Source organism: Tupaia chinensis, unplaced genomic scaffold (genome assembly GCF_000334495.1).
Source record: "Tupaia chinensis unplaced genomic scaffold, TupChi_1.0 Scaffold000439_1, whole genome shotgun sequence".
Lineage (NCBI taxonomy): Eukaryota > Metazoa > Chordata > Mammalia > Scandentia > Tupaiidae > Tupaia > Tupaia belangeri.
This window is the reverse complement of record NW_006159944.1, coordinates 825,807-848,518: the sequence shown is the minus strand read 5'-3', so window position 1 is coordinate 848,518 and position 22,712 is coordinate 825,807. Positions and strand designations below refer to the sequence as shown.

At 39.6% G+C, this 22,712-nt stretch overlaps 1 protein-coding gene across 9 annotated transcripts in view; it reads left to right on the top strand.

Moving 5' to 3' along the window:
• The window catches only part of SIAH1 (siah E3 ubiquitin protein ligase 1), a 43,843-nt gene extending 21,394 nt beyond the window's left edge, over nt 1–22,449 (top strand). For 6 of the 9 annotated variants that reach the window (XM_006155243.3, XM_006155240.3, XM_014590417.2 and 3 more), the window contains one exon: nt 20,492–22,449. In XM_006155243.3, the coding sequence (XP_006155305.1) occupies nt 20,494–21,342 (849 nt within the window). In that variant the 5' untranslated portion in view covers nt 20,492–20,493 and the 3' untranslated portion in view covers nt 21,343–22,449. Of the gene's footprint in view, nt 1–15,722; nt 16,815–16,858; nt 17,592–18,297; nt 19,161–20,491 lie in introns of those variants that run through there. The other 3 variants (XM_006155249.3, XM_006155238.3, XM_006155239.3) reach the window with 3 other exon arrangements.
• The last annotated feature ends 263 nt before the right edge of the window (nt 22,450–22,712 follow it).

Sequence of the window (22,712 nt, the reverse complement as noted above, 5' to 3'; positions counted from 1 at the left end):
GCTCTGTCACTTTTTAGGCCTATTTGTGACTTACAGGTCCGTGAAGAGCAGGAACACTGCCTCCTTTGCCTAACTCATAGAAGGGGCTTAAATAATTGTTGAATAAATTTCTTCTCCTGAGTATTACTACTGACATTGTAGTGAGGAAAGAAATGCACAGTCGTGTGTACTGTAAAAGAATCAAAAGTGTGGCAGGAAGACCTCCTCTGCTGTCTGAAGTGGAGGTAAAAGGATAAGGAGCTAGTCCCTTGAAGGGAGGAAGCATATCTTGGATTGAAGGAGCAGCCAGTTAAAAGTTCCAAGGTAGGAATAAATTTGGATTGTTTAGGAACAGAGAGGAGAGCCTATCTAGAGCCTATAAAAGAGTAGGAGTCTGGGACCAGCAGTTGGCGTAATGGCTATGTCGCTGGACTCCCACGTAGTTGACAGTGGTTCTAGTCCCAGACTTGGTAGCTTAAACTCACGCTGGGTGCATGTGCGTGCATGTGTCCATGATCCAGACAGGAGAATGGAAGAGAAAGGATTACTGCGTGGCCATCATCTCTAGGGGGGTGATTTCTCGCTTTCTATTTCTGTCTCTTTCTGTCTTTCTGGTGAGCGCACATGCACTATAGCAAAAACCTCTCAAAAAAAAAAAAAAAAAAAAAGAAGGGGACCAGAAGAAAAGCACAAAATGGGATTTTTTTTTTTTTTTTGGGCAGTGTGCACATGTGCCTGGTGCGAGTTTTAAGCCGCTGAGTCTGGAACTCGAACTGCGGTAACCATTACACCATTGCTGGTCCCCGAAATGAGAATTTTAAAGGTATTCAGAAACTACCAAAAGGTTTTACTTAGAAGCTAATGTAATCCAATAACTTTAGCTGTTGGAAGACATGATTAGCTAGAATGCCATTTCTTTAATAAGGTAGTAGTCGATTATGGCCTGGATTAAGGGTGCAGCAGTGAAGATGAGAAGTGAATGAATTTGAGATAATGTTTTGTACATGGAATTAATCTTTGTCTGATTAGACAGGTGAGGAAAAGAAGGCATTAGGTTTGTTGTTTCAGTTTGCTATAGGGCGTATGTACTCCTGGCAGGGAGGGCGAAAGTGAGAAATCACTCTATGGGCCATGCCATAGTCTTTTCTCCTTAATTTTCCTCTTGGGATTTTGGGCAGTATACATATGCGCTGGATATGATTCTCGAGGTGCCAGATCTTGGACTCAGATTGTGGAGTTGGCCATGTGGGATTCAACTGCCCTAACCTACATGCTCCCTGCTGGCTCTAAAGGCATTAGGTTTGCATCATGGTGCCTTTTACCATGATGGAAAAGGACCGAAGAGGCAGTGAGACAGATAGTGGTAAAATTCAAGGTTCTGAGCCACCTGATAATGTGGTGGTTAGATGGATCCCACATGGCTAATTGTGCAATTTAAGTCCCGGACTAGTGCTGGATAAAGACCCCGGTGCATGTGCATGCGTGCTCAAAATCCTGAGAGGGAAAATGGAGTAGGAAGGATTGTGTCATGAACATCCCCTATGGAGGGGATTGCTTTCTCACTTTGTCTCTCTATTTCTGGTAAGTGCATGTGTCTCTTGCAAATTAAAAAATTTCAACATTTTTATGTATTGAATTTGAAGGGCTTGAAATGATCCAGTGAAGTAGAAGGAAAGTCAGGGTATCAGATGGGAGAAGCTGGAGTATGTTTAAAATCCTGAGAGGGTGGTTAATAGGAGTGTAATGGTTAATAGGAGTGTTAAGTCTGAGAAGATGAGAGACAGTGCCAAGCTGCAACATCACCTTGTGGGAAGATAAGATAGTTTGTATCGGTAGTTTCCATTGTCTTTTCAGAAGGAGGCAAGGAGGAAGCCATCAGTTGAGCCATTCCTAGTCAGTCAGTGACTTTGACAGGTTGATAAACTGATTGGGAAAGAGGAGAGATGCTGAAAAGTGTTGCTGATGGTGCTGTTGCTATTCAGAGAGACTCTATGATACATAGAACAGTTGTATTACTTTTTTTAAAAAACTAAATGTAAACCTTTTGATGTTTAGTGTAACATACAGAAAAGTGCTCTCAAATCATGTGTGTACAACTTGATGAAGTTTTACAAAGGGAGTACAGTTTTGTAACCATACTATTACCAGAACAAGAACCATTTCCCCAAGAAATTATGTCTTGACTTTTAACACCATAGATGGATTTTGACCTGTTTTCAAACTATATGAAAAATGGAACAATGTATTAAATGTACTTTTCATGTCTGTTTAACTTCTTTCACTCAGCATTACATTTGAGATTTATGAGTTAGTTTGTCCCTGACAAAGTTGCCAGCTCCCTAATGACCATATAGCCCAGTTTTTTTCCCCTTAAATCTTGAGGGACTCTAGGCTGAATTATACCAACATGGTATATGATCAGAATGATGCTGGGGAAGTATCATTACTAGGTTTGATTGCAGGGAGCTGCCAGATCTAAGCAGGAACCTTTAAAGATAAGACCCTAACACTGCAGGGCAAACGACAGCTCTAAAGAAGGCATAATCTTCTGTAGCACTGCGGGCCAGTGCATATTGAAAAAATAAAGTAGAAATAAGAACTATGGACACAGTTAGAAATAAGAAAGTACCGTGCAGATTAAAGAAAGCTGAGTAACCACCAGAGAAAACCAGGAGAGGCTTGTTTAGAACCAGGAGAAGCAAGATACTTGACAGCTGCAGTCGGTAATAGATAATACCTGACTTTCCTATCCCTATAAAATAAATAACTACATGGGACCAGCAGTTGCTATAATGGCTGTGTTACTGGAATTCCAGGTAGTCGACTATGGTTCGAGTCCCGGACTCAGTGGTTTAAACTCACACTGGTCATGTGTGTGTACCTGCCCAAAATACCTAGAGGAGAATGGAGGAGAAGGGATTGCAGCATGGCCATCCCCCATGGGGGGGGATTTCTCACTCACTTTCTGTCTCTTTCTCTGTCTTTGTGATGAGCCCACGTGCCCTATCGCAAAAAACTCTCCAAAAAAGAAAATAAAAAAGAACAGAACTACAGAACTTCTCAGTGTCTCTGTGATCTCCATCAGAGATGCCTGGTCTGCCCTGGCCTGGCCTGCCAGACCTTCACTTTTCTGTCTTTCTGTCTTCTTTCAGTCTTCTGCAGATCCCACCCAAGGTTCACATCCTCCCAGGCTTATTAGGCTAAGGCAAAGGCCTCTGCATTTGAGGTTATCTAACCGTGTTGAACTTACTTGTTTTAGTTTGCATTGTTTAAATAGGGGTCTTAGGAATGTATGGAAGGAACAAAAAGGAAAATCATTAGAGAACTAATCTATTATTGCCTGTGAAAATATTTATTTTATTTTTATTTTATTTTATTTTATCTTTTAAGGAATAGTATGTGTATATGCAGGAGAGAAAGAGAGGCGCATCATTGACAGTCTCCTAAAGGGCAATCCCTTTTCCCCAGCCCTCCAGCTCCTTAGGATTCTGGGCACCTGTTGTGTTTTCAAGCCAATCTGGGAATCCTAAGCTATGGGCTGCCATATGGCTTCCAATTTTGTAGGCCTCGTGTTACCCTCCATGCCATAGTGGCTGGACTGAGAAATATTTTCTTAAAAATTAAAAGAAATTTGGGCTGGTCCCATGGCCTAGCAGTTAGGGAGCTGGTTTTCATATGGGCTGACTGTGGTTCAAATCCTGGCCCTGGGAAATTGAAAAACACACTGGGGGACTCTAGCCTTGGTTGCGGAAGGGACCTAGACAGAATCAGTGAAGTCATTTGGTGGTGGGTGCTGGCCTTTTTTTTCCTTCCTCATTAATGTCTTCCACTTTTAACACTACTTTATAGAGATGGCCTAGAAGTGAGACAGAGTCCTTACAGCTTATAATGGAGTGATTAGAAGTTCCAAGTCAGACTGCCTGAGTGCAATTGGCTCCACAGTTTCCTAGCCCTGTGGTCTCAGAGAAGATACTTCTCTAAGCCTCATTTTCTTCTGTGGAAATTGGGCTAGCTGTAGGACCTGCTTCATAGGACTACTATAAGGATTCAGTGGAATGATACGTTTAAGCTTTTAACACATGAAGCTCAATACCTTGTAGCTATTATTGTTATTGTTGTAACTTTTTGAAGGAAAAGGAGGGTATAAGTAATTAGTTCTTAAGTTTTCTCATAATTTTAATTGAGAACTGTTTATAGGAATGGCTGACTTTTCTGTTGAGCTGTTCTATTAGTGAATGTAATATGCAAAACAAAATTACCTTTATAGGATGTGCTTATGTGGGAGGAGGCTGGAATTTTTTTTTTCATAGAATTATTTTATCTAACTTTATTCATTTATTTTAATTTGACCAGTGAGAGAGAGGGGGAAAGTGAGAAAGCAAGCTACCAGGTTCAAGATTCGAACTGTGGTTGGCCATCTGGGAGTCCAGTGCTCTAACCAGCAATGCCACTTCCTGGCCCTGAGACTGGAATTCTTAAATTCAAAATAAAATAACTAATTAAGAGAACTAGTTGATAGTGAAAGTATTAAGCCTCTCAAAAACTACATAATAGAAGACCAAATTACCAAAAAAAAAAAAAAAAAGAAAGAAAGAAAGAAAGAAAGAAAGAAAGAAAGAAAGAAAGAAAGAAAGAAAACACTGGGCACCTGCATATGTGTGGCCCAAATCCTGACAAGATGGAGGAATGGAGAAGGGCTTGTGATGTGACTATACCCTCTTGGGGTACTTTCCCCCACTATTTTGCTTGGGTGAGTGCATATGCCTTCTGGCAATTAAAAAAATTACAAGTATTTAATACTAGACTTGAATTTTATAGGCAGTATTACTGTACTTGTTATAATTAGTTACTATCACATTGACAAAGCTTAGCTTGCTATGGTTTGGTATAGTGAAACATAATGAACATAAGTGTACACTAGCTTCTCTGCAAGGATTCTACTTTAGAGTGAGTGCCTTAGTTATTGGCTTAACTAAATGAAGTACTCCTCAAATTGTTAAAATTTTTGCAGGTTTCCCTTAATTTGTATGTCACTTCTTTTGCTCCTTTGAATTTGACCAGAGCTTAGACTTGGTGGGTAATTTAAAATACTTGTCAAGGGTCCTTGTAGCTTTGTTAGAGATAGTTTTAGATGCATTGTCAAAATAGATGTGAGTAGGACAGCTGGTGGTGGCGTGGTTAAGGCAGGGAAGGTGGCTGGGTCCGACATGCCATGAATTAGTTTCTGTAGGCTGTATTCTCTTGAGTTAGATGGGGGGCCATCAAGTAAATTTTATTAACTTTTTTAAGAGATATATATTTTTTTCTATAGGGTGCATGTGCTTGTTGGAGAGAGAGAGAGGAAGAGAGAGAAAGTGAAATATCCCCCCCCGGGGGGATGGTCACACCACAGTCCCCATTCTCCTCTTGGGATTTTGGGCACACATGCTCACGTGAGTGCCGGAATGAGTTTTAAGCCGCCTGGCCGACTCTATGGGAATCCACCTACGTAACCATTATGCCTTCTTCTGGTCTCTTTTTAACTTACTTTTTACAATGCTAACTTTAAGATTTTGGAAGTATAAAATCTGTGTTTATAAAGTTACATAATCTGGTTTTTAATACTTAACTTGTAAGTATCCATCTTATGTAACGTGTTTTAAGAAAAAAAGAATCCAAGAAGAAAAAGTGAAAGCAGTGGACAAAATCAGCTCTTGATTTCTGTTTCGTTTTGTGTAGAAGTCACCAGCAATTCATTAGCAGGAAAGTGTGGGAACATGTTGCAATACACAGTAAAAAATTAATCTTTTTTTTTTTTTGGTAGAAGTTTTTGCTATAGGGCGTCTTCGCTCGCCAGAAAGGCAGAGATAGAGGGACAGAGTCAGAAAGCTAGATGTCAACCCCCGCCCCAGGGGGGATGGCCATGAGCCAATCCCTTCTACATTCTCCTCTTGCGATCTTGGGCATTCACACACACGCGCCCAGCATGAGTTTAAGCCACCGGATCCAGGACTCGCACAGTGGTTGACTACATGGGAGTCCAGCGACACAGCCATTATGCTAACTGCTGGTCCCAGTAATCTTTTTTAAAATTTTTAATACCAGCATAGTTTGTTTTATGGGACAATTGAGAAATACAGAAATATGCCCTCTCTCATGATCATTTATAATCTGATTATTGAAAAGTAACCATTATAGACATTTAGGTGTAGTTGGTGTTTTACTTTTTTGGAGTCAGCTATAGATAATTTAATTTCTTTGGTCCAAATTAAATCCTTTTAGATATTTTCCCATTAAATGATTACCACCTGTCACTAGTTATATATGTTCGTATTGTGTAATTCCAAATGATGACATTTGTGTTTACAGTCTTTGTGTTTTATAGTCCTTGCTACTCGGTGCCATTCTCTGGTTTCTGGTTCTAAATTTCATCTACCTCTCTTAATCCTGCACCTTTCTCCTTTAAACCACATTCTGCACGTTGGTTGCCCTTCCAGTATTATTTCTGTCCCATTACATGCTACTTATATATAGATAGGTTTACTATTGTGTTTATCCACTTATCCATTTTTTGCTTTAATGTAAATGGAATTGTAATCTATATATTTTGTGACCTTTTTCCCCTCCATCCAGTTGAACAGTTGGTTCTTAGATGTTAGTAGGTAGGGGTTCATTTTTTTTTTTTTAACCAGAGGGCATATGTGCCCATCAGAGAGATGCACCCCTTGATGGTTCATTGTCATGCCATAATCCCTTGCCCCCAGTTCTCCCGTCATGATTTTGGGCAGACATACATGTGCCCTGTGTGACTTTTAAGCCAACAGGGTCAGTATTCCAAATCAAGTCAGCCATGTAGGATCCAGCTCCGAATGTATAGTAAGGGCTGGCCCTGGGTCCATCTTCTTTAGGATTTTTAAAAAAGCAACATGCTATTCTGTTGTATGGACCATGACTTTTTTTTTTATTGAACTACTGGAGGGTGCATGCATGTGAAAGACAGCAAAAACACCCCCAGTGGTACATGGTAATGCCACAATCCCCTCCCCTCCCCTTTGTTTCTTCCACCTTTTAGGACCCTGGTCGTGCATGCACATGTGCCCAGTGTGTTTCTTAAGCGCCTGGGTCCAAAAATTGAACTGTGAATTCAGCCATGTGGAATCCAGCTACCTTAAGCACCATACCGCTGGCTGGTCACAATTATTGATAATTTAAATAGAGTGACAGGCTAGGCCTTATTGAAAGGTAACATGTAAATAAACCTTTGAGAGGTGTTAGCCACGTGGATATCCAGGGAGAAAAATATTTTCAGATAGAATCTTGAAAGATAACCTAGGATTGCCACAGAACAGGAGGCCAGGGAAGTAGGTAGTGGGGGAAGAAGTGGGAGGCAAAGTTTAAGAGTAGTAAGAGCATATCATTGTATTTTTTAAGGGTTTTTTTTTTTTTTTTTTTTTTGAGAGATTTTTGCTATAGGGCGCATGCGCTCGCATCAGACAGACATAGAGACAGAAAGTGAGAAATCACCCCCCAGGGGGGATGGTCACGCCACAATCCCTTCTCCTCCATTCTCCCCTCGGGATCTTGGGCACGCATGCACACGCGCCTGGCATGAGTTTTAAGCCACCGGGTCCGTGACATGAACCGCGGTCGACTACGTGGGAGTCCAGCGACATAGCCATTATGCTAACTGCTGGTTACCTTGTTTAAAGTTTTATGCACTAGTTTTAGGGTTTTCTCTGAGATGGATAGCCAGTGGAAGGTATAGAGCAGAGGACAAAATGTGATAAAAGTTTGACCTGTATTAATGTGGTAGTTATGCTCAGAATATTAGGGACTGACGGTGGAAGACTAGGATGGAAATAGACTGGTTAGAAGGATGTTGTAGCAATCCAGGTAAGGGATAATGGTTAATATGATTACATGGTGCTGATAGAGGTGGGAAGTGGTCAAATTCTGAATATATTTTTAAAGGATGGACAAAAAGATTGCCCTGGTTGTTTTTGATATGTAATGTGAAAGAGCAGCATCGTGCAAGGATGACTTCAAGGCTTTTGATCTGAGTTGCTGGAAGGATGGAACATCCACCAGTTGAAAACAGGGAAAGACTATGGCTAGAGGATGAGTACAGCTCTGGCCATCTCCCGTAGGAGTTTCTAGTAGGCAATTGGATGTCTAAGTCTGGAGTTCAGGAAGATCTGGAGGGTTTTTTTCCTTGTTTAATCTGAGATGGAGATAAAAATTTCCATGTTGATGGAATTTAAGGTTACAAGACTAGATGAGATCACCACTCACCGGGATTGATAAGAAGACGACCATAGGCAATCCCAATTTCAGAAATTTGGGAGAAGAGCAGGAATCAAAGGGTGACTGATGAAATAGGAAAACCTAGAGTGTGCAAAGGCAAAGTGAACAAAGTTTTTTAAGCAGGAGCTAAGCTATCTGTCCACTCTCATATGTTGCTGACAGTTCAAAACTTGAAAGTTCAATACCAGCAAAACCACAAAACCATTGAAATTTAAATTATTGATTTACTAAGTTGTTGGATACTGTCTGCTAAATTTAAGTCTTGAAACACTTATGAGATTGACTTATGGTTCAGGAATGGACTATTACTGTGCCAGTTCTTTTTGAGTTAAGCATACCTAGGTTGTTCTGTATCATGTGGCCACTGTGTTATGATGTATTTATGCACTAACATGTAAGTGCTTCAGTGAAAATCCTGTCATTTGGGCTTTGCTTCACACAAAATATCATGTGTCTAATAGATCCAGCTTGGCTTTTTCTCTAGCATGTCATAATTGGAGTACTGAAGTACCAACTTTGAGCCCAGGTGACTGTTGGCATTTAAGTATGTAGTTAGCAGGTGAACTTACATGATTCAGAATGTGCTTATACTGTTTACATTATTAAAAGTGGGAAGATATTTTTATAGAGAAATGTCAACTTGAGAAATCAGTCTCAGTATGAGGAAAATTAGTATACATATTAGTATATTCTGGTCCTTTTTTTGGGGGGGGGGTTTGTTGGGAAAGTCATGATGCAGTTTTGCTCAGAAAAACTCCATTATGTCTATTCTTATTTTTAACTTCCAGTCTTAGACTTCCTCTTCTGTAAAATGGGGATGAAATTTATCTTACTTTACATCAGTTAATGTAATGTCTTTTGTGATAGTTGTGTCATTTCACAAATGAGAAACTTGAAACCCAGGAAATTGTAATTTTGCACAGTATAAGCATAACTAGTAAGAGCTAAATATGAATTCAGGTTTATGCTTCTAATTCCAGCAAAAATTCAGAGTTTGTGTGTGCGTATGTGTATGCTGGTGCTTCATTTCTTGGGGGTATGTTACTAAAATGAAATTATTGTCTAGGAGTTCATGAGTTTGCAACTTAGTCACTTTTGGAATTATACCCTATTTTTAAAAAAATATGCTAATGATAGTTATTTCATCATAGTGTTATTTTTAAAGTGAATTGTACATTTCAATTGTGAATTAAGGTCATTTCAAGCAACAAATATATTCTACTTGCAGCATGAGTGTGTTCTAGTTGTGTATATGTTGTTCCTTCTAGTAGGAATCCTTCATACCCTTGGTGTTATTTTCCTCCTACAAATTTTTTGGACCTCAGCTGGAGTAGGTACTGTCCTAGGTGCTAAAGGTGAGCAAAATATGGTCTCTTAATTTTTAAGTCAGACATTAAGGTATTTACCCAAATACAAAACACTGACACTCTTCTTAATCTAAAAAGGAAAAAAATGTTAACCAGTGTCACTGGGTGGTGGTGGTTAAGACACTGAATCCCACCATAGCCCACAGCATTGCTAGAGTCCCAGACCAGATGGCTTTTTTACCGGGCACGTATGTGCATGCCTGCCTGAAATCCCAGGAGAGCAGAGAAGAGGTTTAGTAAGGAGATTGTGCCAGGGTCATTCATCTCCCTGAGGGGTGAAGGAGGGTGATTTCTCATTCTCCCTCTCTGTTCTGTCTCCTGGGAGCACCTAGGACCTATAGCAAAAAATCTTACCAAAAGGAAAAAAAAAAAAAAGAAAAAAAAAGTTAACCTGTGAAGGCAAACTTTTTAAAGGGCCAGGATAAATTTAAAGGGTTTAGGAATTAACCTCTGCTGGTAACTTGAAACCATTGATATGTAAATAAGTGGGTATAACTGAGCTAGGATCAAGCTGTTTACAAAAGTAGGATGCTAGCCTGTGGGCTATCATTTGCCCACAACCTCTGGTGTAAAGATTTTTTGATACCCTAAAGTCTGAGAACTGCTATTGAAGTGTAAAGTTGGTGGGGGTTGGGAGAGAAAACAAATGAAGACATAAAAAGTGTGGTTGTAGTTTATGATTCTGTAAGGACTCTCTAAAGAAGGGACTTTTGTTACTAACTCTTATTTAGGACTTAATACATTCTTGTTCCTCCCTGGCTATATTAGGTATCCCCTCTGATCTGGGGAGGAAAATGTAAAAGATAGTTTAGTTAAAATTATTTACTTTTTTCCTATTTTGAATCCTCTTGTTAGAAAAGATTAAAATTTCACATTGAATTAGAAAATACATAAACCATAAATAAAATAAAATAATTCTTTAAACAGGAAAGAGGCTCTAGGAAATGATAATATCAAAGCCTAGGTAAGTGCTGCCCAAGGCTGATAAAAGAACATTATTTAAATTGCATTTTATCTAGGAAGTGTATCATTAGGTCATGGCGTGTTTTTCTATGCAAAAATGTGTCACAGCTTTTCAGACAACCTTGTATTTTTCTTCTGAAAATGAGAGAGTTGGCTAGAATTTCTTATAAGTCTAAAATTTCCGATATGTTTGTTTCCTTAGTCTAGATGCTGTTGGCCACCCATACTACTTTGAAGTCTTCCCTAATGAGATAGTGCCACCTTCCACCTCTTATTAGTTCTGTGGTCTGAAGCATTTACTTTATCTTTGAAAACTATTTTTTGTAAGGTGGAGAAAAATGTCTGGCTTGCAGGGTTTATTGAGAAGGTTAAATGAGAGCATATGGAAACCATTGAGGACTGTATCTGGTACACTTCTGCTAGATGCTTTATAGGTTTGGGCCAACCCTTTATTAGTGAGAATGGAAGTTAATTTTACTTTGTTTCAGTATTGGCTTCCGGGGCTCAGAATTCACTGTTCAAATCTTAGCCTTTATCTACTCACTCTTCCGCTTTTTTCTTCCCTAGAAGTGGGCTTGGGGGTAGAACTGGAAGTTCAGGTCCCCCCCCCACCCCTTTTAAAAGAATTATTTAATTTTATTTGTTATTTTCATTACTAATTGTTTTAAAATTTGCTGTAGGAGACTTGAGCTCACCAGAGAGAGAGGGAAAATGGGAAAGCAAGCCACCAGGTCTGGGACTTGAAACACAGTTGACCATGTGGGGGGGGGGAGGTCCATTGCTTTTATCACCTTACTACCTACCTACTGGTCCTGGAAGTTCAAACCCTTTAATGGAGGGTTTGCTTTCCAGGCCAACTAGCACCCATGGGAGGCTAGTTCAGTCATTCATTAACAGATAAAAGACAGTTATCACTTTGAGCATTTAAGAGTTTATATTTACATTCTATGGGGGCCAGCAGGTGGCATGGTGTTTAAGGGCACTGGACTCCCACATGGCTAACCACGGTTCGAGTCCCGAACCTGGTGGTTTGCTTTCTCACTTTCTCTCCCTCTGTTCCTCTCTGGTCAAATTGTAATAAATAAAGGAAATAAATTAAAAAAAAGTTTATATTTACATTCTATTTTGTAATTATAATGCCTACAGTTTAGTGTTCTGTCTTTAGAGTTACAGACTAATCTCTTTTAACAGTGTCACTATTTCTAAATGCCTTTATCAAGCAGTTTTCTTAAGGGTTTCTGGGTACTATATATGAGTTCTTAGATTGTTGAGCAAGTCTGTTTATTGCTGTTTTCCTTACTCCACCTATTACAGGAATAATACAAATTCTCTGAAGAATATTTTTGAAAAGAATAATTCTAATAATCACATACATGACTTTTTTTTTTGGGGGGGGAGAGGTTTTTGCTATAGGGCATGTGTGCTTGCCAGAAAGACAGAGAAACAGAGACAGAAAGTAAGAAATCACTCCCCAAGGTGGATGGCCATGCCGCAGTCTCTACTCCATACTCCTCTCGGGATCTTGGGCGCACACGCACACAGCGTGAGTTTAAGCCAACGGGTCCGGGACTCAAACCATGGTCAACTACATCAGAGTCCAGCGACATAGCCATTACACCAACTGCTGTTCCTTCATACATGATAATTTTTATACATCCTTCTTAAATCCCCATGTTTGACTTCTGAGGTACTACATTCTGATTTTTTCTTATTTGGTTGGTTCTCTAGACTTGGCTAGTCAGTGTGGGCCAGCAACATTAGCCACATTGTGAAGCTTATTAAATTGTAGATTCTCAGGCCCAGCTTCAGACCTACTAAATCAGAAGCAGCATTTTAACAATGTTCCTAGATTTGTAAACCCAGTGAAGTTTGGGAACTGCAATACAGTCCAGGAACTATAACTGCTGCTCTTTTTTTTTTTTTTAAAGATGTATTTCATTTATTATCATCATTATTATTAGTTTAATTTGATCAGAGAAAGGGAAAGTAGGAAAGCAAGCCTCCAGGTCCAGGACTTGAACTGTGGTCAGCCATGTGGGAGTCCAGCGCCCCAACCACCATGCCACCTGACAACCCCTATAACTGCTTCTTTTAATGAGCCCTTAACTCTAGGTTTTTAGATTTCTACTATTTTAAGGTAGACTGACTACAAAATAGTTTAATTCTTATATTTTTGATGACTCCTCTTAAACATGTCATAGACATCTCATTCCTACTTACCATTTTGTTTATTGATTGGTAGAATTTGATTTGATTATGTATTATTTGTAGCAGGGGTGGAATCCTCAGAATGCAGTGGTTAAGGAAGTAAAGCAACAACTGTATTTTGCTTTTTACACATTGAATTAGGGTTTGCATTTCCTCTTCATGTACTGTGTCACCTTTGTCACCTTGGATTTTTTTTTTTTTTTTGGGTGGGGGTGGGGGGAGGAAAGATTTTTGCTATAGGGCTCACCGGAGAGACAGAGACAAAAAGTGAGAAATCACCCCCGGAGAGGATGGCCATTCCACAATCCCTTCTCTTCCATTATCCTTTTGGAATTTTGGGCATGCACACGCATGTGCCCAGTGCAAGTTTCAAGCCTCCAGTCTGGACTTGAACAGCAGTCCACCATGTGGTAATTTAGCACTGTAACCACTACACCACCTGGTGGCCCCTGGATTTTTGAAAACAGCAGCTTCCTATTGGGTCCTTTTCCTATGTCAGATCATCATTCTTACTATTGGGTTGTTGAAAAAGTCATGACACATTTTTCCATAGAAAATTTGTAAATTTGCTCTGTAAAAATTGTAAATTTTCCAGTGACCCAAAAATCTCTTTTCTATAACTGGTTTTCAGAGTCATTTTAAGGATAAAATGGAGCTTCTGGGAAAATCATATAAGTAAAAAAGAAATTACTCATTGCCTTGCCAACAGTTCTGGAGAATAGAAAATGCTGCTTAATTTGTTGTCCTCCTCACATAAATACATATATCATAATAAAATATATATATTATAATTATAAATAAATAAATAAATCAATATTAAGTTCACTATTAGGCATTTATGCTCCCTGGAGAGAGACAGAAGAGGGGGTGAGTAGTGAGAAAGCCTTGCCCAGGGGAGAATGGCCATGCCACATTCTCTTTCTTTCTCCTCTCAGGATTTTGGGCACATATGCACATATGCCCTGTGTTTTTCAAGCCTCTGGGTCTGAACTTGAACCAACATTTGGACGTATGGTATCCAGCTTCCTTAATCACCATGCTACCGGCACGCCCAAGCTGTTGAATTTTTAAGGAGGCCCATCTTCTTTTTTTTTTTTTTTAATCCATTTTACCAATGTGAGAAGCGAGTAAGTTTTAAAGTATTGGGGCCAGTAGGTGGTGGTGTGGTTTTGTCCCTGGACTCTCACAGAGCTGACCCGAATTAGAGTCCTGGTCCTGGTGGCTTGAAAATCAGGTATGTGTGTGCGTGTATGTGCCCAAGATCCTGGGGAGGAGAATGGAGAAGGGATTGCAGCATGGCCGTCTCCCCTGGGGATGATTTCTCACTTTTCTTCTGACTGTCTTTGTCTTTCTTTCTGACAAGCGCATATACTCTTAGGCAAAAACTGCTTAAAATTTTAAAAATGTATTCATCATTATTAGTTTTTTATTTGACCAGAGAGAGAGAGAGAAAGTGAGAAAGCAGGCTGCCAGGCCTGGGACTCGATTGCGGTCAGCCTGATGGGAGGCCAGCCCCCAAACATCATGCCTAACCTTCGGCCCCTTTGTTTTTATTTTTAAAAGAGATTTTTGCTATAGGGTGCATGTGCTCATGAAGACCCAGAGACAGAGAGAGAAAGAAGTCACCCCCTTAGAGGATAGCCACGCTGCTATCCATTCTTGGGGGATTTGGAGCTTGCATGCACACATACCTGATGTGAGTTTCAAGCCTCTGGTGCAGGACTTGAATCACAGTCCGCCATGTGGGAGTCCAGCACCTCAACCACCATGCCACCTGCTGGCCCCATATTTCGTTTTTAAATTTAGGGTTTTGGGCACACATTAATAGAGTCTCCATGTTTTTCAAGCCTTTGGGTATGGGCTTGAACCAGACATGAACAAATGTTTGTTAATATTTATAAAAGGAAACAAAGGTTGTCACATGGAATGGCTACTAAAGTTGAAGTCTATTTTCTTCCACTCTTCAGTATGTTAATGCAGCAAAGAAATAGTTCAATGCTCTGAAAGTAGTAAGACAACATTAAAGGTTGAGTCTGTAAAATTTTGATTTAGATTGACCTCTACTTAAAACTTTTACCAAACTGGGCCTGAAATATCTAAGCTTTTTTTTTTTTTTTGGAGAGGTTTTCACTATAGGGCGCGTGCGCTTGCCAGACAGACAGAGAGAGATATAGAGACAGAAAGTGAGAAATCACCCTGCAGGGGAAATGGTCACGCCGCAATCCCTTCTCCTCCATTCTCCTCTTGGGATCTTGGGCACACACGCACACGCGCCCGGCGTGAGTTTTAAGCCACTGGGTCTGGGACACGAACCTTGGTTGACTACGTGGGAGTCCAGTGACATAGCCATTACGCTAACTGCTGGTTCCCAATATGTAAGCTTTTGAAGGTGTAGTGTAGTGGAAGGAGTCTTCATGGAAAATGTTTATTCTAAACAATACAAAACAAAAACAAAACTTCGTGTGGATTTACTGTTTTTTTTTTGTACCAAAATAAACTTGCACTTTAATTTCAGATTTCCACAAATCTTTTGACATCCCCTTGCAGTGTAGTCTTGCTGAGTTTAGAATTTTTGCTAGTTTTGGATTTTGGCTTTTTTAAAATGTTTTTTTTTTGAAAATTTCAGCTCTTGTCAAGCTAATGTAAGTAAGTACCTATCAAAGAACTGAGAATTACAGTTTATTGTGTTAAAATTTAAATAGTGCTTGATCTTTGGTAGGTGTGTTTGGGCACTATGAGATGCTTATAGCATCTTTTAAAGCATCTGCAATCTACAATGTGTAGATTCTTTACAATAGTTGATGACCTCAAACAAGCAACTCTTGTCTTAGGGAATATTTAAATAACCTGGAATATGTACTACTGTCTGATCTGTATGAGTTACCTATTTTACTTAATCCAGGCAAAAGCCATTTGAGTTTTACAGCTGATTTAAGTGGTGAAGGCTAGGTTTGAGCCCAAGTGTAATAACTCCAAACATTTCCACTTTTACTGTCCTGACTCAATAGTTAAATTGAAGGGTTTGTCCATAGATTAATGGTTTTTAGACTGTGCCATAAGGCCCTGTACAGTCCTTTGGGGGGTTGGGCAAACAGTGAAGTATCTTTTACTTTAGGATAATCAGTCACCCCATTGTTTATGCACTGTTTTTTAAATCTGTACAAATATTTTTGATTAAATAAAGTCCTCTGTAGAAACCTAAGACCTCTAGAATGAATGGGTATTAGAAAATCAAAATATAGGTAGTAGTAATTTGTATTTGTCTGTGGGACTATTTTCAGTAGTGTTTTTGTTCCTAATGATGTTTTGTGTAGCAAAATGTCAATACGAGGTTGAGGTGGTTTAACACACATATTAAGGAGGCTAGGGAAATGACTGGAGTTAAAATTTGTTGCCAAATGTGAGTAATCTGCAGTTCACTGAATTGGGTTCACTGCTTACTACTAGCCATGATCTCTTTAATGGCTGTCCAAAAATGATGTAATAACAGGTTAAACTTCTGAATGCCCTAGCTGATGCAATGCAAATCTGAGGTCCAGGACTTTACTGGGGCAAGGGTAATGCTTGTTTCAAAACAAAACAAGCTACTCTAAATTTAATGAGGACATTTAAAATGGCTTTCCCAGAGTGAGGAGGTAATATAATCTGAGTTTGGAGGTTGAAGTAGGAGTTTAATGTGGTTTAAGTGTGTTTACTACTCTCGCTGCAAAGTCTTTTTGTAGGGAGAGTGGGAGTTTAAAATATGGTACTGACAAGAAGTGGAGAAGTGAGTTTGAACTGAGGTATTTGATGTGCAGTAAATATCAATAGTTTCTGAATGAGTTAGGGAGAATGCTTTTACTCTGTAAAGACAGCACTCACACGGTTTATCTAGAGTGTATAATGTGTGTGGAGAAGAGCACTTTTTCTGGCCACACATTTTTCATACACTGTTTTCTCATACATTCTCGTACAGCTCTTAGATTGAAACTGTGAGAAATTGCCCGTGTTCGACCATTTTGATCTACAAAAGTGGTATGTTTCGACCTAAATTTAAACTAGTGGAAATGCTGAGGAGGGCACGGTGTCATGGGAGAGTGTGGGGGCCTGGCAGTATCGAGGTCTGGATGGTGCTGTGTCAGAGCTGCTGGGGCCTGCTGGGAGCCCTGGAGCTGCCTTGGGCGGGCTGGGGCGGGGCTTGTGGGTGCGGCCCCGCCCTCCCTGCGCGAAGCAGCCGGGCAGCCGCGCCCTGGGCGGGCCCTGGCGCTTGCTCTGCGTTGGAGCTGGCTTTCTCTGCTGCGGCCCAAGCCCCAACCCTGGGCTCCAAATGGCTCTCCTGGCGGGCGGATCCCTGCAGTAGCTCCAGATCCTGCACAAGAAACTCATCCTTGTCTTCACCGAGGCTTGGCGGGAGCCTAGCCAGTATATCTGGGGAAAACAAACTTGAGAAACAGGGAATGCTTAGGGCACAGCGGAGGACAGCTCAGCCATGGCTCCCATTTTTGGAGACGCAGGCGATTTTGAACTCACTGGGAGGTGTGGTCCCCTCCTGGGGACGGGAAGACTTAACTCTGTAGCCGAAGCTTTCAAGGAGTAAATGGATGTTTGGAGCCTGACCTCAAACACGAATTTTAGTCTTCAGTGCTTATAAACAGAAGGTGTCAAGGAGGGGGTCTTTGCTACAGATTGTTGGGGAAACGCAATGTACTGCCTGATTTCTCATGACGGGAAAGCCTACCCTACCTTTTCTGTACTCTTGGAGAGGAGTCTTGCGCACATGTTTACCAGCGGCTAGGACGAGGAAGAGAAAAGGTATTGACATTAAGAGACTGGGTTGGGGCAGCTGTAAGTCTGTGGAATCTGACTTATGTTGAGGCAGTGGCTACGGCATAATTTCAGCCTTTTCCAAAGTTCGCAGTGATGTTTCCTTTGGGCTGCCGTAGTTTTTTCTGTTTCAGTCAAACCTCAGGTTAAGTCATGACTTCTGTAGAGTTGTTCTTGGTTTCTACGTCAGGGCTGTTATATGCTGAGATTTCTTTTCTGTTTCAGGATGGAACTGGGATTTATCAAAATTATTACAATTATTACTTGTCAATATAATATCATTTAAAACAAATTTTAGGAGATCAACAGCAGAATTTTAAACCAAATATGGGCCCTTGTAAGCACCAGGCCCTATGTGCACACCTGTGAAGTCTGCCAGATTGTTACCAGATCTGTTATAGATTGATAGTATGTGCTACAATTCTCAGAATACAGTTATTTTGTAATTTTCACTCTAAATACAAGTGATTTTGCTTTGTGTAATTTGATGCTATTTATTGTACAAAGCATTATAATGAGTCTTCACATATGGGTAATTTTATCAATAAAAACAATTGCTCTCGAAGATGGAACTGGGTTCTACCTTTGGATCTTTGGCAGCATTTCACTTGCTTTTCACAATTGAATAGGAATTAAAATGTGCTTTCTAGAACGTGTGGAAAACAATAAAGATATATTGTGACATGAGCCTGAACTGTACTATTGATAAACGTATAATCAGTCTGCTATGCTAGGTCACGAAATTGAGGTTTTCTTGCCTCAGCTTTATTATGTTAAATACCAGCTGAGTTTTCTGCCCTTTGATAGTATTAGCTGTTTTGGTTTAGTGATTCCAAAGGCATTGGTGGTGCCCAAGGAACTGCTTTCAAATTATTTTGCTTGCTTAAAGAGCAGTATAAAATGGACCACGAAATAGTATACACTTGTGCAGGCAGTGTTTGGCACTGGAAAGCCCCGTTTTACAGGTGACAAAATCGTAAGCACAAAGAATCTACTCAGGATTGCAGGAGAGAGCTTCTTTATAGTTCTATTGTCTGGGGGCAGAACACCTGGGTTACCCTGGGCTTCAGATTGATGTGCTTCTAAGTCCCACTTGAGCCACATGGAATTCTGTTAACTTTGTTTCTACTTGACTTTTACATAAACTTACTATTTTTATTTCTTGCACCCTTAGTTCCCACTTAAGGCTGTCAATGTTAATGCCCACTTGAGTAATCTAGAGTCCAAATCACATTTATTTAGTCATATTGGTAACTAGCATTATTTCTTGAAAGGTTGGTTTTTTTTGTTTGTTTGTTTTTGTTTTTTTTTTTGGGGGGGGGCAGTAGAATAATGATTTAGAGAAAACATTAAATGTGAAGCTTTACTTTTGTAGAAATATGGCTCAAGTTTTGTAGAAATATGTACATCAGTATACGTTTTTTTCTTTTGGCTATAGGGTGCATGTACTTGCTGGAGAGAGACAGAAAGGGAAAGTAAGAAATTATCTCCCAGAGGGGAAAACTGAGAGATTTATGTCAGCCCCAAGATATAGTGGCCTGGTGAATCCCAGCAAAGGTAGATCCCTGGGAAAAGGTGATGTTTTGTATGTTGGTCATTTCTTTCAGATGACATTTATCTGTTAGTTTTACTACTATGCTGATGAGTATTTCAGACTCCAAGGTACAGGGAATTCCTTATCTGTTGACTCAGTCCCCTACCCAACAATGTTGGGTATCAGGTTATTATTACTTTTTGTAAACTCTCCTCCCTCTTTTATATTTGTTTTATGTTATGGAATATATGTTCTTTTTCTAGATTCCAGACTAAAAACTTACTTGAGGATGGCCCTCTATTTCTCCCACACTCTTCAGGGGTGGGCACTGATTAGTAGGAAACAAGATTAATACTTAGCTGATGATAATATTTTGGGGGAAGACTTAACTGTTATTTTGAAAATTCAGTGCAGTATTTATTGTAAGTGTATTTTCCTAGTAATATTTTCTTTTTCCTAGCTTTATTATGAGAATCACTGTATAGTACATGTACAAAATCAGTGTTGATAAATTTTCTGGGACAACAGGGTCTTAGTTAAGTTGGGGGGGGGCGAGAGCTATACATATTTTTTTGTTCTTTTTTAAGAGAGGGTTTTGCTATAGGGCATGTGCACTCGCTGGAGAGACAGAGAAATAGAGACAGCGAGAAATTACCCCCTGGAGGGATGGTCACACAACAATCCCTTCTTGGGATATGGGGCATCCACACACACATGCCTGGTATAAGTTTTAAGCTGCTGAGTCTGGGACTCAAACTGCAGTGGACTATGGGAATCCAGTGATGTAACCATTACATCATCTGCTGGTCTCTATATGTAGTAGATTTTTTATTGAGAGATGGGTTGGTGCCTTTTAGTGTGTGTGTCCTGCATTGTTCAAGTCAGCTGTATAGAGGATTTAACTGTAATTCTCTGGAGCTATCCACAGTTAGTTGACTCAGAATCAGAAACACAGGAGTAAGGGAATCCTAAAAGGGAAAAGAAAACTATGTGATTGAACTTAATCAACGTATAGTGTCCCTTAGTTGTATATCGTTCAGTTTCTATACAGTTCATTCAAAAGTGATTTTTAGCATTTTTTTTAAAAAAGAAATTCTAAATGTGTTCCAGAACATTTTGAAAGAGGGCTGATCATTGTGCAACTTCTAATCAAGATGTATATCTAGTATAATTTATTTCATTTTTGTGTAATTTGTTTTTAGCCCTATTTCCCTTTATCCTTTTGCTCAGTAAGTTTTGCATGAAACTTAAAAAGTATTTCTGTCATGTAAATATTATTTATAAAGTTTTATAGTTGTAATTATTTTTCTCTTGAATTTTTAGAAGTATTTATATATTTATTTTTTTATTCCAGAAATGAGCCGTCAGACTGCTACAGCATTACCTACTGGTACCTCAAAGTGTCCACCATCCCAGAGGGTGCCTGCCCTGACTGGCACAACTGCATCCAACAATGACTTGGCGAGTCTTTTTGAGTGTCCGGTCTGCTTTGACTATGTGTTACCACCCATTCTTCAGTGTCAGAGTGGCCATCTTGTTTGTAGCAACTGTCGCCCAAAGCTCACGTGTTGTCCAACTTGCCGGGGCCCATTGGGATCCATTCGCAACTTGGCTATGGAGAAAGTGGCCAATTCAGTACTTTTCCCTTGTAAATATGCCTCTTCTGGATGTGAAATAACTCTGCCACACACAGAGAAAGCAGACCATGAAGAGCTCTGTGAGTTTAGGCCTTATTCCTGTCCGTGTCCTGGTGCTTCCTGTAAATGGCAAGGCTCTTTGGATGCTGTAATGCCCCATCTCATGCATCAGCATAAGTCCATTACAACCCTACAGGGAGAGGATATAGTTTTCCTTGCTACAGACATTAATCTTCCTGGTGCTGTTGACTGGGTGATGATGCAGTCCTGTTTTGGCTTTCACTTCATGTTAGTCTTGGAGAAACAGGAAAAATATGATGGTCACCAGCAGTTCTTTGCAATTGTACAGCTGATAGGAACACGCAAGCAAGCTGAAAATTTTGCTTATCGACTTGAGCTAAATGGTCATAGGCGGCGATTGACTTGGGAAGCGACTCCTCGATCTATTCATGAGGGAATTGCAACAGCCATTATGAATAGTGACTGCCTAGTCTTTGACACCAGCATTGCACAGCTTTTTGCAGAAAATGGCAATTTAGGCATCAATGTAACTATTTCCATGTGTTGAAATGGCAATCAAACATTTTCTGGCCAGTGTTTAAAACTGTTGCATTCAATTTCACAGAAAATAAGGCACCCATCTGCCTGCCACCCTGAAACTTTTGGTAGGTGGAAGCTAGACACATGAAGGTAAATAAAGAGAAAGGCTGTTAAATACAGGAAACAGTTGCATGTAGTAACACTAATATATTTAAAAATAAGTCAACAGTAAACCACTGAAAAAAAAAAATATATATATATACACCCAAGATGGGCATCTTTTGTATTAAGAAAGAAAAGCATTGTAAAATAATTCTGAATTTTGTGTTTGTTGTAGATTGATTGTATTGTTGGAAAATGTCATTTCGTTTCGTTTCGTTTTGTTTTGGCGTGCGTGTGTGCGCGCGTGCGTGCGTTTGAGTTTTTTCCTTTAACTGACAAGCCATCTTGAGTGGTCTTGGACCACTGCTTTTCCCCTCTGTGAGTCAATACGTAGTGCTGCTGTGTGGGGTTTTTTTGGGTGTGTGTATTTGCTAATTTTTATTAATTCTAGTTTTTCATTAAATAAATTTGACTTTCTTTTCTGTAATTCAGGTTTTTTTCTTTTTTTGTACCTTTAAAAAGTTAGTGTCTTTTTGATAATGCCTAATCGTTTATGTTAAAGTTTGTGTGTTCAATACGTACTTTCTTTCCCATTAATCAGTTCCTTAGAAATATTTTAAATTCAGCGATTTTGTGAAGATATGAGTTCCAGAAGGCAAAGGTAACATCAGAAAAATGATCAGAAGCTACTTAAAAGCACCTTTGAGATGGTCTCTCTTGTTTGTTTATTTCTTTCTTTTACTCTGTTTCTCTTTGAGTCATACCACCAAACTTACTCTCTGAAAGGTTAGGGAATACTGGTTTTTATAAACACTGAAAAAAAAAATCAGGCTTTTTCCCTTTTTCAAAATTCTTGAACAAATCACATGTCTAAAATTTGTTCTTGTATTTATTGGTTTTATGAAAGAAGGCATCGTCATACACAATATTTGTAATTAAAGGTAAATCATTTGTTTAAAAAAAGGCAGTTTGCAAAAAATATGTTTTTGGTCTTTTATAATTCTCATTAAAAGAATATCTGGCAAATTTAAAATCTTAATGTGTCTGCTTTAGCTTTTATGTTTGATAAGATACCAGGTCTGTGAAAAATTGTTACTGTATAGAAGAGAGCAGTGTCCTGTCATTCTGAAGTGTCGTTTTACCCCAAAACTCAGAAGACTGGGGTGTGGCTTCTGGACTACACAATGTTGTTTTTCTCACTGTTGCCTACATTTAAATTCTCATGACTCTGGCAGAATGACTGATGTGCTGACCCACCTCTCTCCCTTAAAGAAAAAGTGAACTAATTTTGTATGT